The following is a 16,404-nucleotide window of genomic DNA, read 5'->3' as shown; positions in this document are numbered from 1 at the left end:
TCTACAACCAGCGAACCGATGGCTTTTATTGCACAGATGGATCTAACGCCAATTCAACGGTTCAAATGTCCTTTGTTCAACTTTTCAGCTGTCGCAGAGATGGCGGAGCCAAGGAGGACAAGATTAACTCCATCCACGTACTGTTTCCGTATTCGTGTTAAATCTTGTAGACGCGATTATTTGCGGGCTTGATCAACAAGGTCTTCCAAATCATATTTTTGTCTAAATCAATCTCAATATAAAAGCATTGTGGAGACCCAGGCGTCGATTTCTTGTTCGTATTCGTGTTCGCACTTTTGACTTCAAAACGAAATACGACAACTAGGTTCAGTTGAATCCGGCCATTGGCCGCTTTGACATACTCACAGCTGGCAAAGACCCCTAGTATTATATAAGAAGTTTGTGCACTGCAGTACCTGGACTTCAACAATACCACTGTGAGGCCTGACTTGCTCAGGTATCGTTCCTGCCCAAACTTCCGCAGATATCAGCCAACTCTTTTCTCTTGATATCCCAATTTTTGCAGCCATGGTTGGTGTAGCGGGTGGACTGGAAATGGAGGATCACAAACGTGATGCCGACTTTAACAAAATGCTACACGGAAGCTCAGCGCAGGCTAATGGAGGCGTGGCTGCCATGTTCAGTAAGAATAGTGAGGCAAAGAAAGTCGCTGTTGACGAGTACTTCAAACATTTCGAAAACAAAAGGGCTGATGAGGAGACTGCGGGCGACCGAGAGTCCAGAAAGGCTGAGTATGCCAGTCTTACCAAACAGTAGGTCGCTTATTTCCGTCCCCTCCCGTCACCCATCTTCATGCACATCCATCATCTCACGTCCTAGCGACCTAATCATTTGTCAGCTACTATAACCTCGCTTCCGATCTTTACGAGTATGGTTGGGGGCAGTCGTTCCATTTCTGCCGCTTCTCTCTGGGTGAGCGTATTTGCAACGCAATTGCCCGCCATGAACATTATCTCGCTTATCATACTGGCATCAAGGAGGGTATGAGAGTTCTAGACGTGGGCTGCGGCGTTGGCGGCCCGGCTCGCGAGATCTCCAAGTTCACCGGTGCACACATAACTGGCTTAAACAACAGCGACTACCAAATCGACCGTGCAATACGCTATGCCGTCAAGGAGAAGCTTTCGGACCAGCTGAAGTTCGTCAAGGGAGACTTCATGCAGATGCCCTTCCCCGATAACACTTTTGACGCTGTGTATGCTATTGAGGCTACCGTACACGCACCCAGACTTGAGGTCGTCTACGGTGAGATGTTTCGGGTGTTAAGGCCTGGTGGTACTTGTGGTGTGTATGAATGGCTGATGACAGATGACTACGACTGCGAAAATGTGGAGCATCGTCGTATTCGTTTGGATATAGAGCTGGGAAGCGGAATCTCTAACATGGTGACCATATCTAAGGGTGTCGAGGCCATGAAGTCTGTAGGCTTTGAACTGCTTTGTCATGAGGATCTGGCAGATCGTCCAGACTACTTGCCGTGGTATTGGCCGATTGCGGGCGAAATGAAGTACATGCAATCGATTTTCGATGCATTCGCTTGCATACGCATGACACACTGGGGTCGATCCGTTGCGCACCATTTCACAGGGTTCTTGGAGGCAGTTGGTGTTGCGCCCGGGGGCACAAAGAAAACGGCGGACGCATTGGCCACCGCCGCGGATGCGCTTGTTGCTGGGGGAAAGCAGAAGCTCTTTACGCCTATGTATCTTATGATTGGACGGAAGCCGGCAGTAAGAGAGAGTGGTTAGCTTCCGGAGGAGCTGGGGGCTGTAAGGCGAATTGTTCAGACAACGTTTCCCCACGACCAACCGTTTGCGCGTCTTTAGGACTAGCAAATCCGGTGTGATATATTAATGCCAGTAGAACTGGGTTGTCCTCAGATCGCATGTTTTCGAAGTTTCATGAGTCAGACCCAACCTAGCTATCGTATGATGCAGTGTTGAAACATCGATAAACAGTATTTACACAGCCTCATCTCCGTACCAAACGATGGTGTTGCAAGGGAGTGCTAGGGTGCTAGTATCGACGCGCTGAGCCCTACTCTCTATCGCATATGGAGGATTACAGCCCTTATATACCCAATAGCAGTCCGATACCGGATAAACTCCGACCCTCCGCTTCCCGCGACGCTCTACAAGTTGTGTTCATATGCGCACTGAAAAGGTACATGCACCCAGTCATGCGCTGATCTGTCTCACTGGTTTATACTGGAATTTATGCACGTTTAGCAGCTATAAACTATTCTCCTAATTACGTGTACAGAAATCAGCTGCTCTTACTTAGATAAAAAATATGACCATGAGCATACAATTAAAGCTCATGACTCTTGATATCCGTAGCTAATCGATTGTTCGATCATTTCTATACGAAAGAACGATTATGAAAGGCTGCTTCATCTAAGAAGTCCATATACAGCCACCTACGCCAAAACAATCTAACTTCACATATACGTGTATTTATCAATTTGAATAATGTGAGATAATCAGTGTTATATTGTACAATTATGACTTGTTAGCAGGCAGAGCTCAATCACACCGTTCTTCGGAGCAATGGCCAATTATACACAATATGTGCAAGATGATTGACGTCTTGAGCGTTGATCAAGTTATTGTCGCGTTAAGATTTCGCGCCAGCTATCGTGATAGGCTCGTCGTCTTGAAATAGCCAGCACCTTCATTGATTGCTGCGGGTCGCCCTTAAAGAACAGCAACGAGCACTTACGTATGATATCATGATATTCGGAACAGCCATAAGAATGACTATTTCTTTTCTTTTCTCTAACCTTTGATGGAAAAAACATTGTTCACTAGCGCCATGCTTTCTTTACCTAGCCACCTGGCTCGCTCCGGGGACTGCGGGTTTCACTCATTCCTCCTAATATAGCTCGAACTTCATCCGTAACGACGATGCTTTCTTTTGTTCAGGCTATCTTTTTCGGACCATCAATCAGTGAGTTTAAATGGTCAAGAGACGACCTGAAGTTATAGGTAGTCCCTGTAGTTGAAATATCACTAGCATAGATTCAAAGGTGTATGTTTGTGCGGCAAATTATTAGATTAAATCTTGTCTCGATATAGCTTTGCATTTATGTGAAATATGTCCAGCAAACAGACTATTCGCGTCTTGTTAGAGGAATAGGCAAATGCTATTAGCTGCTGAACAGGGATGCGCTGTATCAAATATTGGGGACCATGAATAAGTTCAGTTTTCCGCACATCCTAGTGCGTCGTCAATTGGTAATTGCCCCTGGCAACTTAAAGCGTTTCCAACCAGATACGCACCAATCCGCTCCAGCCGCCAACATAACAGCTAACACGACGGGCCCGGCATAGTTCATATTTGCGGAGGTGACGGGTAGGACCGTTGGAAGCGCCGCGAAGATCAAGACATATAAGATGTAGGCGACCGATAAGCCGTTCACCAAGATACCAGCCCGACGAAGACGGAACGGGCCGAGGTCGGGGGCGCACCCACGAATCCTCAAAGCGAGAAGGAACGCTATAGGAATTCCATAGGAGATGTATAAGGCGATCAAGGGAATTGATATCATCGCATTAAACGCGGTGGTGCTACCGATTGAGATAATGCATAGAATGAGACACACCGAGATAACAAGAAAGAGGGCGGGTAAGGGCTGATTGAAGCGACGGGATACCTTTGGTCTGTGTGTTAGCTATTTGGGTACCATCATACTAGTAAGACGAGAAGCCACCTGCCAGTGAGTTCCTGGCTTATTCTCAGAGATTTAACTTACATGAGCAATATGTTTCGAAAATGGCAGTCCGTTGTTCACGCTGAAGGCTCGAGTTAGCCTGGCGGACGAGGCAAAGATGTTGGCAAGCGAGACATAGATAATGAAAGTGTGGCAAATGATCAAGAATGTCGATGCCTCCTTCGATCCAGTGGCCTGCATGTACAGGCCGACGAGGGCCACGCCCAGCGGCGCTTCTGCTAGAACATCCACATTCCCGAGAGAGTACGCCGCCACAACCAACCAAACAAACATCATGACGCAATTCAACACGACGGACAACACCATGGCGGCCGGCACGTTCCGCTTGGCGTCCTTGACCTCTTGACTCATGTGGATTACACCATCAAACGACGTGGTCGGGAAAGCGAGAGGCAAGATCCCGATTCCGAACGTGACCCACGGCTGGTCCCAGCCACTGAGCCCGGTGGTCAAGTTCGTCCACACGGCAGTATGGCTGCTTCTAGGCGCCAGCGCGCCCAGAACTGCCATGCTCGCGATCCAGAAGACACCGTGTCCCACAGCGCCCATCCACTCCAAGGGAACGATGATGCGCCTGAACCACAGATTAACCACGAGTGGGGGGATGCAAAACGCACACATCACCAGGGCGTTCTGCCAGGCCTGCACCTCAAATTCAGGATGCCACAGGACGACAACGGCCAACAGGCTCTGCGCCAGGTACGCCAGGCTAGCGGCCGTGCTCGTCATCCATGCAAACACCGTGATCCAGCCCTGGAACAGGCCCCAGAAGCGCGGGGCGAAAGGCGCGAATGCCGCCGACCATCGATATTGCGCGCCGACTGCCGGGTCGGCTGAGGCCATTTCGGCCAGGGAGAGCGCTATTAGAATGGACCCAATGCTAGTGAGTAGGCCGCCATAGACAAGCGAGGCAGGACCCCCGTTGAGTAGATTCAGCTGGAGGGAGAGACCCACGGCTTCCCAGCAGGCCTGCAGGGTAAAGCCGAAGTAAAGGGTTGGGAGATAGGATATGTATCTCTATGGATGATTAGCTGGACTTCGGGAGAAGTAATGAGAAATACGAAAACACTTTTTAAGTGTCTTCAATACAAGCTTTCTCCCGAGCATGATTTCAGTACCTCGACTATTCCCTCGGTCGAGTTGCTCTCCAGCTCGGAATTGTATATATCAAGTTTCTCCCCGAGGTGTGACTGAGTCACCTCCACCTTGCCATCGTCGACAACTACGCGCATGTCTTGGGCCATTATAAAAGAGTCTCGCCGAGTCTGTGAATTGCGTTGTATCAGCAGACCTTTCTCGGTGGCGTGAAGTAGATCTTCGTAAAATTATTAGCACTGATTAGGTTGGTGTGTGGCCCAAAAAGCTCGGGAACGTTGTTCAACGGCAAGAGCTCTCTGATCACCAGAACAGAGTAAGTTTTATCACTGTGCCAAGTGGAGTGGCGTGCTACCACTGCGGCAGACGTGTCATGTAACAATGCATGAGCTCAGTATACGGAGGCTGCATGCCGCAGAATGCGGCCACGGCGGTCCGTTGCGTCTCGAAACGAGCTCCGCCTTAAGACATGGCCTGGCAATCGAAGTTTCCGCTACTGATGAGTCCTTAATTTACATTCAATCTAGTATAGGTAACCGAATAGTTATTTAAAGCTACAGAATCGGCTTGGTGGAAGATGTTGGATATCCGTTCGCCGGATGCTGTAATCATGCATTCGTGTACTACGAGATCTGGCGCTTGCTATGTCTAGGAGAAGAATATTGGAATGAGGCTACCGTTCATCCAATAATTCAAGTAATAAGAGTAGCACTGCAGGAAGACCGCTCTTATCTCGCAAATTGTTGCATTCGGCAGATTGTGGCGGCCTGCATCTATGGACTTATCTTGACGGGAATTGATAACGCAAGAGCTGGTTCCCCGCACTTTGAGCATGGACAATATTGATATTCTGCATATTTGAGAATCGGCAAAATCAAGTTACAGACTGGACTGGCATCAACTCAGTGTCGATAATCCGATAAAATCATGAAACTCGTGTTCTGGGAGTCGCCACCCTTTTAGGCTTTCACATTACCAAAACTCTTTCTCTGAACGCTTTTTGGAGTATTTCGACAGTCAAGTCATTGTTGTATATTAGACCACGAAACCTGGAACTATATATCTAACAAAAAACTAACAAAACATAAATTATCATGGATGGCATTTTGGAACAATCATGGTGGTATGCTAGTATTAGAGTTGCAATTTGTGGCGCTCTAGCATTCGCTGCCTTCGTACGTCTCAATCTTCTATGGTCCTTTAACAGTTTTACACTTTTCTTGAATACTAACAGCCCAGTTGCTTGGACTTGTTTCTTATCGTCTCTGGTTCCACCCTCTCGCCGGAATACCTGGCCCGTTCCTCCAACGCATATCGGGACTACCCAGGATATGGCAATGCCGCCAAGGGAATCGACACATATGTGAGATCGAAGCTCACCGGAAGCACGGTTAGTGCACTTCGATTATGTCGAGTATTAATCTTGCTTTCACGATTACTTTTTTTCTTTTTTTGACCACGTTATAACAGGAAGCGTGGTACGCATCGGACCCGACTCGGTATGTACACATCCTAGTTTCTTCGTCAGAGGATATAACCTTGATGTGACCAGATGATTTGCGTTTTTGCTCATTCCAGATGTACATAATCTAGCTCTCGTTCGATACACTCTCAGCCCTCCAAACCATCCATGCGAAATCCGCGAATGTGTTCAAAGGCGACGAGTTCTACGGGCTTCTCGACGGTGGGGCCGAAGGTGGCCAAAGCATCCAGATGACACAAGACAGCGAGTCCCACGCAGCACGGCGCAGGGTGCTCGATCGTATGATGCCTTCTCGGGAGAAAAGTTTCCATATTATCAACGACCTTGCGCAGAAATTCACGTCGGTCGTATGGGAGGATGCTGGCAGAAACGGTGGGCTTATCGACGTCAACAACGCGGCAGCCTGGTATGCGTTTGATGTCATCACCACTATTGCCTTTGGGCGGTCAATGGATATGCTCCGGTACGCCAAGTTCCGTTGGGTTCCAATGTGTTTGCAAGATGCTAGCCTGTTCCTGTACTGGAGCGGGTTCGCACGCTCCCTGCAATTTTTCCGCCGGCTCCTAGGCTCGAGGTGGCCGTCGCGTCTGGGCATGCGGTACGTAACAAACGTGCAGAGGTATCAAAATCTTGCCGAGAGCCAAGTAAACGAACGGGCCCATAGAATGGACGACGAGAAGGCCGGTGGCAACGAGCCAAGCGACATATTCGGAAAGCTTATCAAGGCAGATCTCTACAGCGAGATTGATCTGCGAGCCGATAGCTCGCTACTTATTGCGGCAGGAAGTGATGCCGTACGGTTGACTATACTCGCTACCCTTTTCTATTGGGGCAGTCATCCAGACGCGCTAGCAAAAGCGACAGAGGAGATCAGGTCCAGCGCCGCAGACCCGGAACACATCACAGACGCCACACTGGCGTCGCTCAAGTACCTGCGCGCGTGCATCGACGAGACGATGCGGCTTACACCACCCAAGCCGAGCAGCATACCACGAGAAGTCAATGCGGGGTCTATCGTGGTGGACGGAGTAACGGTACCGGCAGGCATGACGCTGGGGACGTCTACGTACGCACTGCACCGAAACCCGGGCATCTACCCTTATCCCCATGAGTACCGCCCCGAGAGGTGGCTCGAACGACCGATCGACCCAAGGATGATTGCTGCCTTTAGCCCTTTCCTGAAAGGTCCGCGGGCATGCCCAGGGAAAATGGTGGCCTACCATGCAATTCAAGCAGCGTTGTTTCATATAGTCTACAGGTATGATTTGATTGTCAAGGAATCAAGCTCTCGTAACATGAGGGCATCTTTGAACCGTGGGGGGACTAGGGGCGATGAGTTTTTCATTAATGACTGGATCATTGGTTATGCAGATGGCCTTAAAGTTCAATTACGTTTGAAGGATTGATAAGATAATTTTAGTGTGGAGTTTCAACAGAGTAATGATCTATGATAGGAAGCAAAGTAATTATAACTTATAAATATTTATTTAATATATTTCATTTCAATTAATAAATAAATGACGCTATTATTTCCAATAACTTACGTTTAATTAAAAATATATTTATAAGAAATTAACCTTTTATTCACACTTGATATTATTATCGGACTGAAGAGCTATACGTTTTATGGAGGGTAGAAGAAATTATTTGTGACGGCTACGTCCGTAATACCAGCTTAGGGCAACACTTCGTCTTGCTTCTAGTCTTGTGTCAATAGTCGTGCGCCGCGGTCGCAGGTACCATTAAGGGTCAATGCTTAGATTATATCAAACAAGAACAATCTTAGTGTATTCCTAAGATGCACAAGTGCTTGGGAACTTCAATTTTGCAGGGGACGCACGACGTTGCGCGCATAGAGCGGCGTTGCTAACCTGGCTCCCCATTTATAGATATACATCTATCTATCCCCTCATTGGCTACCCGGCGGAGCTGTCCGCACAGTTTTTGTCAATGGGCTATCCAGGAGCTGAGAATTGGTGCACTCAATAAGGCTGTGCTTACTTGGTGTGGTAGCACTGCAGTTTCAGCTCCGAGTGTGCCAGTGGGGGCCAAATTAGATGTGCTATGCACAGGATCCCAAAGCACATAAATGACCCAATACTCAGGAGCCTTGCGCGCGCTCGAGCTTCCGAGGACGCATTTGCAGATTTATTTAGTCTTCACAATGAACGACGCATCATCCGGAGCATTAACGACCGATGACTTCTCATACCAACGAAGACCTCATGAAGCGGACGATGTTCAATCATACCGAGTATACAATGACACAATAGTTCAAAATACACATGACTACCGTTCGGGTTTTCTTGGAGCTCCCGAAATGTTCGATGTCAATAATAATGTCAGGAACAGACCAGACTGGGAGGGGTATAATCAATTTTTGATTGACCGCAACAACATATCTGTCAGCGACTTATCCACATCTACTATGCATAATCACATTGTTTACGAGACGGTCCTTCACGGTGATCAAGAGCAGGAAGAAAATGTTTCTACACCGCTGCAGCACAAGCAATCTTGGAAGGAAGCGCGAAACTCTGGTTATCAGGAGGGCCCTGTATCGTGGTGGTGGTGGTGGGAGATACTTGCAATGGTCCTGTGTATTGGGTGCATGGTTGCATTGATTGTGATGCTTTTTCGTATTGACAACACACCACTTGCGGATTGGCGCCTTCCGATTCAACCCAACACTGTGATTGCCGTTCTGACAACACTGGCCAAAGCAAACTTGTTGGTGTCACTTGCTGCATGCACCAGTCAGTTGAAGTGGCGTCATTTCGAGCTCAATGAAAGGAAGCTCGTCGATATTCAAACGTTTGATGATGCCAGCCGTGGTCCTTGGGGGTCGATCATGTTACTGGCAAAAATATGTTTGCGTGCACGAGCGCGTCTAGCCGCCGCACTCGCACTGGTCGCTATAGCCACGTTGGGAATAGAGGCGTGCGCTCAGCAAGTTTTGGAGTTCCCCGTCCAGGAAACTGAACTTCATAATGTAACTGTCCAGATGGGGATTGCTACAAATTACACCTCGAAGGCTTTTGAAAGACCATGGACGATGCGTTCAGGAGGTAGATATTCTCTCCACGCCAAATCGTGTTGCAATACTTACAATGAATAGCCAGCACAGCATTTGAACCATCGGTCGACACTTTCGCTTTCCAGTCCTCTGTCAGTAACGCAGCTGCGGTAGGTAAAAACACGCCATTCCAGCCTTACTTCAGCTGTCCTCAACCCGCCACCCGATGCACGGTACCGGAGTTCAAAATTCTTGCTCTCTGTATGGACACGGAAATGATTACCGATATTATAAACGCCAGCTGTAGCTACGAACCGAAGCCAGTATTTCCGGAGTTGCATTGCAATTACAGCCTTCCGAATTGGTCACCGAGCACTGCTATACAGATGAATGATACAGGGCCGTCATTCAACTCGGTATTCCGAAGGACTGGGATATCTGGGTCATGGGAATTTGTAGCTGTCAACATGACAGATTACTGGGATGAAAAGAGCACTACTCTTCCGATCGATGTGTATCGTGCCAATTTCACCTGGTGCGAGAAAACTGTGAATAACACGGAACTCTCAGCTACCAGCATCCAAGAAGGTTCTAGCTCGTCAGAGAAATTATTCTACCATACCGGGGAATGGAATGCGCGGACCAATACGTACACAACAGCTTCCAACCAAACAGTCTACAACGTGTCAGCTGCGACTGAAATATATTTGGGAATGTACTTGAGTCAAGCGCTGTCGAATAGCGAGTATGTTCTGCAGACCACGTATCTTGGCCAGGGCAATGTCAACTTTGGCGCTGGGTTTGGAACTGCCTTAAGTCGGCAACACCCTTTCGATGTGTTGAACAACGTAGTTTCTGCTATTAATGGGCAGATACGTTCTTCGACTTCCGGGGACAACTGGGATGCAGAGGTCATTGCTGGCACTGCCTATTTCAAGGAAACATTCATTTACGTCCGCTGGCCATGGATCGTTTTACCTTTGACTGAGACAGTGCTGGGAGCTCTAATTCTCGTAATCACTGTCCTTCTGACTCGGAACGGCCCGGTCCTGAAATCATCAGCAATCGCCTACTTCAGAACCGGATTCGGGCTGTGGCCAGAAGACAGAGCTGTGTTCCAGCCATTGACGATCGGCAAATTGGAAGAGGGAGCAAAATGCATGAACGTGCAGTTGAAAGAGGACCGTGTAGGAAACCTGGCGTTCACACGGATAGGTAGCGGATGAGTGGCGCCTGTGTCACCATGTCAGACTTGATTCTCTGGCGGGTCGCTTGGAAATCAACCCTTCCTGTACCAATCAAGCCAATGGCGTTTGATCGCTGAGATCTGTCGCTTGGGAAATGTCGCATCGTCAGCTCGTAGCCATGATATGTACTTCTAACCAATGAGTCCAACCTCATTATAATGGAAACCGAAGAGCAGTTGCCTGGCCTCCAAGCGCCTCTCACAGCTCGGCGAATATACAGTACTCTCATGGGCGACGATTGATTGTGACTAGACTAAGGTTAGTACTAGTCCACCAGACCTTGAATGACCTCTGCTGGAAATGTTCCCATTATGCGCCATAGCGCCGGTTAGAATCATGGTGTCGCTAGGATTGTACTCGCTATTAATTTAGTGTTAAGAATTCAGCTTGACCGTGTATCTACTGTAAATATTGCTTCTTTTTCGTGTTTATTCATAATTGTGCAGATTCATAAGGGGGTGCGCAAATGGGCTCATACCCGCTAGGTGCATATTCAGTTGGGTGTAGCTTCAGTGTCACTATCATCAGCGTTATCTGTTATCTCACTTGTTATCTTATCTGCCCCAGAAAAAATTCCCGACGGGCAGAGTCCGCAATTGAATTCTCCATTGGAAATACCGAGAAGAGCACCGGAACACGGTACCCACAAACATCTTGACCAGGACATCAAGAGCAGGCACCTTTCAGACAGACGATCGAGACCGGCTTGACAGATTCACAATCATGTCGTCTCCGACGCCGTCGAGCTCCCCCGAGCCGACGCCGCAAATTGACTCCAAGAAGCGCAAGACACAAGTAGATGAGATCGAGGTCGACCTTTCTCTTCCCGAACCACCTTCCAAGAAGGCCAAGCGCCTCCTCAAGAAAGGAAAGCCACTCCCCGCCAAGCCGAACAGCGACGATGAGGCCGAGAACGCCAAGGATAAGAAGTCTAAGCGCTCCGAGTACGGCATCTGGATAGGAAACCTGCCTTTCTACCTCACAAGAGCCGACCTCTTCAAGTGGCTGGTCGAGCAGTCCGGCGGTGTCATCCAGGAGGCCAACATCACAAGAGTGAACCTGCCGACAAACAAGAATGCCCGACCACGATTCCCTGGCGAGGAGAAGAAGCCGCAGAACAGAGGCTTCGCGTACATCGACTTCGACACGGAGGCTGCTGCTGTCGCTGCCATGTCGCTCACCGAGACTCTGTTGGAGGGCCGCAATGTCTTGATCAAGAGCTCCTCCAGCTTCGAGGGGAGGCCGCAGAAAGAAAACACGGAAACCGCAGAAGCCGACACGGAAGACACCAAGAAAGTCGACGGCAGCAGGAAGATCTACGTCGGAAACCTGCCCTTCCAGGCTACAGAGGATGACCTATGGGCCCATTTTGAGAAGTGCGGTGAGATTGACTGGGTCAAGGTGGCCACCTTCGAGGACTCCGGAAAGTGCAAGGGCTTTGGCTGGGTCAAGTTCAAGCTGGTCGAGTCAGCCGAATCCGCAGTCAAGGGTTTTGTCCGGATAAAGGAGGAAATCGAGACCGAGGACGACTTCAAAGAGCCAAAGGACGGCGAGGACGCAGACGCTGGCGAAAAGAAGTACAAGATGCGAAAGTGGTGGGTCAACAGGATACGTGGAAGAGATCTCAAGATCCAATTCGCCGAGGATGATCAGGTGCGGTACAAAAAGCGTTTCGGAAAAGACAGGCCGCCAAGGGACCAGCAGGATGGGCAGAGGCCTCCGCGGCGAGAAGAGACCACGCAGCCCGCAGCGGCAGGAAAGAAGATGACGTTCGACGAGTAAAGTCATCTGCCAACGGTAATTTCAATGTGGAACTATTCAGGCTGGACTGGGGCCATAGCGGCAACGGGAAGGCCAGTCTCATGTTCTGTGTCTTTAGACTAGACTAGGCTCTATACCACCGCGAAGCAGTAGTATCAGAATTCTCAAGCGAACCACCTTGGCCTGAGCCTTGAACCTCGATATAGGTCTCAATTACCCATATTTCTATGAGCCCTGTTGCACGACTCAAACCCCGTGTTCACACGGATTGACTCTCGAAAATGAGAGGTGTACTGGAGCACCCTGGCACCAGCACATGCATGCTGTGGACCGCCGACTTGCAGGGACTAAGGTTAGTGGCCAGTGCTCCCGATCTTGCATATGGCCGCTCCAAGTAAGCCTCCCGGTATCTGTCAGCATTAAACAAACCTCACCTTTATTACGTCCTCGATTTCTGCCTCCCTATTCCCCAGCAGGCTGTTCACTCTGCATGTGCACGTGTGTCGTGGCTGGAGAAATCTGTTGACGGTTATCAGAGCAGCTTCACCCACCATGGCGACGTTTGGCGCCTTCAACGCATTGAATGATGCAATCGCCAGCACACCGTTGATTGACAACCATTGTCACAACCTTCTCAAGCCAAATCATAGCAACAAAGTGCCTTTACTGTCCATTGCATCGGAAGCGCAAGGCGATAAGGCGCTAGAACACTCCAAAACCAGTCTCGCACATATTCGTGCAACAAAATGCCTTGCACAAACGCTAGGATGTGAGCGGACTTGGACAGCGGTTGAATCTGCTGTCGCGGAAGAGCGTGCTAAGGACTGGGATGCATGGACTAGGACATGTCTCGAGGGCATCCAGACGCTACTTCTAGATGATGGGTTCGGGGGCGCCGACGAGATTCAACGGTATTCCTGGCACGATGCGTTTGTCAAAAGCAAATGCAAGCGCATCGTCAGGATCGAGACGGTCGCCAGTGGCATCTTTGAGAGTGTCCTGTCCACGAGCAAGGGCTCCTCGTCGTCGGATACACTCCTGCAGGAATTCCTCAAAGTTTTCGAAAATGAGATCAAGCGGTCGATCGCAGATCCCGAAGTCGTCGGGTTCAAGTCCGTCATCTGCTACAGAGGCGGTCTCGATATACCTTGGAAAAGCGACAAGCTTTCGGAGAGAGCGAGGCGAGCCTTTCAATCCATGGTTGAAATACACGAGAAACAACGGGGCGATCCGTTCAAACGTCCCGAGCATGCGCTGCCGCTCAATCATGCCTTAGTTCATATGACAGCAAGCAATATCAAGCTTAGCAAGTCGGAGTACAAGAAACCGATCCAGTTCCACACAGGCCTGGGGGATACAGACATCATACTGACCAAGTCTTCTCCGTCGCACATGCAGACTTTCATAAGTCAATACCCGGAAGTACCTATCGTCCTGCTCCACTCAAGCTATCCATGGACCAGAGAAGCAGGATACCTCGCCACCATGTATCCCAATGTCTACGCTGATATTGGGGAGGTTTTCCCTTTTTTAAACCAAGACGGGCAAGAGGGAATATTAAAGCAAGTTCTCGAGCTCACTCCTTGGTCAAAAGTCCTCTTGAGTACGGACGGCCATTCACACCCAGAGATGTATCTGATTGCTTTGACGCAAATTCGATCGGTAGTGAAAACTGTAAGACTCTTATTGCTCTCTCTGCACCGTATCTTCTGACTAGCAAATCAGATTATTGGAGGACACGTAGCCAGTGGTCAGCTTGAGGAGGGTCAAGCCATCCAGCTTGTCCAGGACATCTTTTACAACAATTCAAACGATCTCTACAATCTCGGTCTGAAACCACTGAGTTCTTTGTCCCAATCCACGGCAGTAGTAAATCATGTGGAGGGCAAAGAGGACCTCAAACGAATGCGATCGCCGCTCCTCATCGAGAGGCTTACATCATTGGTGGTTGATCGCAAATGTAAATGGCTCAGGGTTTGCTGGCATGACTACACATCCAGCACAAGGTGTCGACTGATACCCTTGCGACGGGTTTTGGACCTAGTGAAGCGTGGCAAACCTGTGACCTGCTCCCTAACCAATGCCTGTTTCGGCCTGCTGCAGACGGATATGATAATCCCGAATGTGTCATCCTCGGGCGTGTATGATCTGCAGATCAACTTACATTCCTTGGTATCTGGCCCAACTGAAGGTCATGTGTCTGTTTTCTGCGAGGCTAGGAACGAAAATGGCACGGAGTCTAACCTTTGCCCTAAGACACTGCTCAGAAAGTCTGTAGAAAATGCAAGAAGTCATGGTTTAGAGTTTCTCGTGGGTTTCGAGCTCGAGTTCGTTGTCGTGGAACGCAATCCCGACCGCAACAGTCCCGAGAAATATCTCACTCTACGCAACGATGGCCATGCGTGGAGCATGTCCCGCGTCCTCGCCGATACAGGTCGGGAAGGCAGCTTTAACACCGCCATCGACGAGATCCTCGATGCCCTAACCGATGCAGGAATCGATATTGAAATGTTCCATCCCGAGAACGCCTTAGGCCAGTACGAGATCGTGTTGCCAGCCAAGTCACCCATGGAGGCCTGCGAGGCTCTCCTACACACCCGACAGATCGTCGAAGCTATAGCAGCCAGGCACGGGTTCAGGATGACGCTGCACCCTAAGCCGTTCCCGACGAACTGCGGAAGCGCAAGCCACATGCACATGTCCATCGCCTCGCACGGCGGAGACAGGAGGGAGGTCTACGAGCCGTTCTACGCCGGTATCCTCAGGCACCTCCCGGCCCTCATCGCCTTCGCATACAGCAACCCCACGAGCTACGAGCGCATGGTCGATTCGGCCTGGGCCGGCGGCCGCTGGGTCACCTGGGGCACCCAGAACAAGGAGGCCCCGCTGCGCAAGTGCAGAGATAGCCACTGGGAGCTGAAGACGGTCGACGGACTCGCGAACCCCTACTTTGTGATCGCTGCTGTCGTTTCTGCCGGCACGCACGGGTTTGTGGCCAAAGAGAAGCTGAGGTGGAGTGACTATCAGGGAGACCCAGCCAAGTTGAGCGAGGACGAGAGGAGGGAGTTGGGCATCACGACCATGCTACCCAAGGACTTGAGAGAGGCGTTACAGATCTTACAGAAGGACACGGAGCTGGTCGGTTGGTTGGGCCGGGAGTTCGTGCAGAGGTATGTCGATGTCAAGACCGCCGAGCTTGGCGTGCTAGAGCCTATGGAGGCGGAGGAGAGGAGGCAGTGGGTTCTTGAGCGTTATTAGTCAATTGAAGAGAATTATCTCTTTCGTCATACTGGATGATGACAACTTCTAACTTTGACCTTTAGCAGTGCAACATTCCTCCTGGAGCGCCGCGCAAACCGTAGAGTCTCACAACCTAATGCTGACTATAAGATCCTGGAAACATCGCAAATGCGAATACAGATGGAGTGTCATTCTCCGAGAATGCAAAAGGATTTCTAGAAGGCATATACGCATATCTTTTGAATACACCTATTAATGGTATCAGTGGAGCTCGTTCCGTTTGATTGCCTTGAAGGAAGAAGGCTCTCCATAGTTTAACACTATTCCTGGCGTTTCTTTTTACTGTGCAGAACTTATAGTTCTTGCGACAAATTTCAGGCAGAACCACAGTTTTGTTCATGTTGCATTAAATCAGAATGATTTGAATATGGCCATGAGCCCTACGATTAGTTTCCCTTTCGGCTCTGCACAACGGGAGTCATGCTTATAAACATCATGACCATCGCCATCGTCTCACTTGGATGGGCAGTAGATAAGGTATAACCTAGTACCGTTCCAGCAACGATATGCCGTGGATCTTACTTCCTTTCTAGTGTCACAGCGAATGTCTAGCCATTACCCTAGTCATACGTGAGTGCAAGGGTCGACCATAGAAGGGGAATAATTGATGGATGCCTCAGGTACACACCTAGGGCAACCATTCTAGGTAGCTTTTAGTGGAATAGATAATAGCTCTGGTCCTCATCTCACTCCATATCAATATACTACTATTGATCATCATACGTGACGTGTCTATCAACGTTGAAAT

At 49.4% G+C, this 16,404-nt stretch overlaps 6 protein-coding genes across 6 annotated transcripts; 5 read left to right on the top strand and 1 right to left on the bottom strand.

Annotated features, from left to right (window-relative positions):
- Window positions 1–289: 289 nt before the first annotated feature.
- On the top strand, window positions 290–1,891 carry BKA67DRAFT_603780 (sterol 24-C-methyltransferase). The gene is made up of 2 exons (XM_046105350.1): window positions 290–773; window positions 860–1,891. The coding sequence occupies exons 1-2, from the start codon at window positions 529–531 to the stop codon at window positions 1,767–1,769; spliced, it is 1,155 nt and encodes a 384-aa protein (XP_045960277.1). The 5' UTR covers window positions 290–528; the 3' UTR covers window positions 1,770–1,891.
- Window positions 1,892–3,250: 1,359 nt separating this feature from the next.
- BKA67DRAFT_534915 (putative amino acid permease) lies at window positions 3,251–4,998 on the bottom strand (the record flags this gene model as incomplete). Its single annotated transcript, XM_046099937.1, has 3 exons — window positions 3,251–3,676; window positions 3,776–4,771; window positions 4,873–4,998. The coding sequence occupies 3 exons, from the start codon at window positions 4,996–4,998 to the stop codon at window positions 3,251–3,253; spliced, it is 1,548 nt and encodes a 515-aa protein (XP_045960276.1).
- Window positions 4,999–5,689: 691 nt separating this feature from the next.
- BKA67DRAFT_562441 (cytochrome P450) lies at window positions 5,690–7,791 on the top strand. The gene is made up of 4 exons (XM_046102598.1): window positions 5,690–6,024; window positions 6,089–6,239; window positions 6,320–6,348; window positions 6,443–7,791. The coding sequence occupies exons 1-4, from the start codon at window positions 5,944–5,946 to the stop codon at window positions 7,736–7,738; spliced, it is 1,557 nt and encodes a 518-aa protein (XP_045960275.1). The 5' UTR covers window positions 5,690–5,943; the 3' UTR covers window positions 7,739–7,791.
- Window positions 7,792–8,496: 705 nt separating this feature from the next.
- On the top strand, window positions 8,497–10,574 carry BKA67DRAFT_534913 (uncharacterized protein; the record flags this gene model as incomplete). The annotated part of the gene is made up of 2 exons (XM_046099936.1): window positions 8,497–9,400; window positions 9,451–10,574. 2 exons carry the CDS (start codon window positions 8,497–8,499, stop codon window positions 10,572–10,574), a joined length of 2,028 nt encoding a protein of 675 aa, XP_045960274.1.
- A 798-nt stretch (window positions 10,575–11,372) lies between these two features.
- On the top strand, window positions 11,373–12,332 carry BKA67DRAFT_503304 (uncharacterized protein; the record flags this gene model as incomplete). The annotated part of the gene is made up of 1 exon (XM_046097099.1): window positions 11,373–12,332. A coding segment is annotated over one exon (960 nt), but the record flags the coding sequence as incomplete, so codon positions are not given.
- A 175-nt stretch (window positions 12,333–12,507) lies between these two features.
- On the top strand, window positions 12,508–15,693 carry BKA67DRAFT_253944 (uncharacterized protein). The gene is made up of 3 exons (XM_046095762.1): window positions 12,508–12,708; window positions 12,893–14,030; window positions 14,082–15,693. Exons 1-3 carry the CDS (start codon window positions 12,638–12,640, stop codon window positions 15,612–15,614), a joined length of 2,742 nt encoding a protein of 913 aa, XP_045960272.1. The 5' UTR covers window positions 12,508–12,637; the 3' UTR covers window positions 15,615–15,693.
- Window positions 15,694–16,404: the final 711 nt, after the last annotated feature.

The sequence above is a fragment of the Truncatella angustata genome (assembly GCF_020726525.1).
Source record: "Truncatella angustata strain MPI-SDFR-AT-0073 chromosome Unknown BKA67scaffold_3, whole genome shotgun sequence".
Classification (NCBI taxonomy): Eukaryota; Fungi; Ascomycota; class Sordariomycetes; order Amphisphaeriales; family Sporocadaceae; genus Truncatella; species Truncatella angustata.
The sequence above is the reverse complement of the archived record's forward strand: the minus strand, read 5'-3'. Positions and strand labels throughout refer to the sequence as shown.

What these genes read in the sequence shown, in the direction of transcription:
- BKA67DRAFT_603780 (XM_046105350.1), top strand. Translation starts at nt 529, where the DNA reads ATGGTTGGTGTAGCGGGTGGACTGGAAATGGAGGATCACAAACGTGAT. An exon ending in TATGCCAGTCTTACCAAACA is followed by an intron (nt 774 to 859) that starts GTAGGTCGCTTA and finishes ATCATTTGTCAG; the next exon opens with CTACTATAACCTCGCTTCCG.
- BKA67DRAFT_562441 (XM_046102598.1), top strand. Translation starts at nt 5,944, where the DNA reads ATGGATGGCATTTTGGAACAATCATGGTGGTATGCTAGTATTAGAGTT. An exon ending in CTCTAGCATTCGCTGCCTTC is followed by an intron (nt 6,025 to 6,088) that starts GTACGTCTCAAT and finishes CTAACAGCCCAG; the next exon opens with TTGCTTGGACTTGTTTCTTA. An exon ending in CGAAGCTCACCGGAAGCACG is followed by an intron (nt 6,240 to 6,319) that starts GTTAGTGCACTT and finishes ACGTTATAACAG; the next exon opens with GAAGCGTGGTACGCATCGGA.
- BKA67DRAFT_253944 (XM_046095762.1), top strand. Translation starts at nt 12,638, where the DNA reads ATGAGAGGTGTACTGGAGCACCCTGGCACCAGCACATGCATGCTGTGG. An exon ending in GCCGACTTGCAGGGACTAAG is followed by an intron (nt 12,709 to 12,892) that starts GTTAGTGGCCAG and finishes GACGGTTATCAG; the next exon opens with AGCAGCTTCACCCACCATGG. An exon ending in TTCGATCGGTAGTGAAAACT is followed by an intron (nt 14,031 to 14,081) that starts GTAAGACTCTTA and finishes CTAGCAAATCAG; the next exon opens with ATTATTGGAGGACACGTAGC.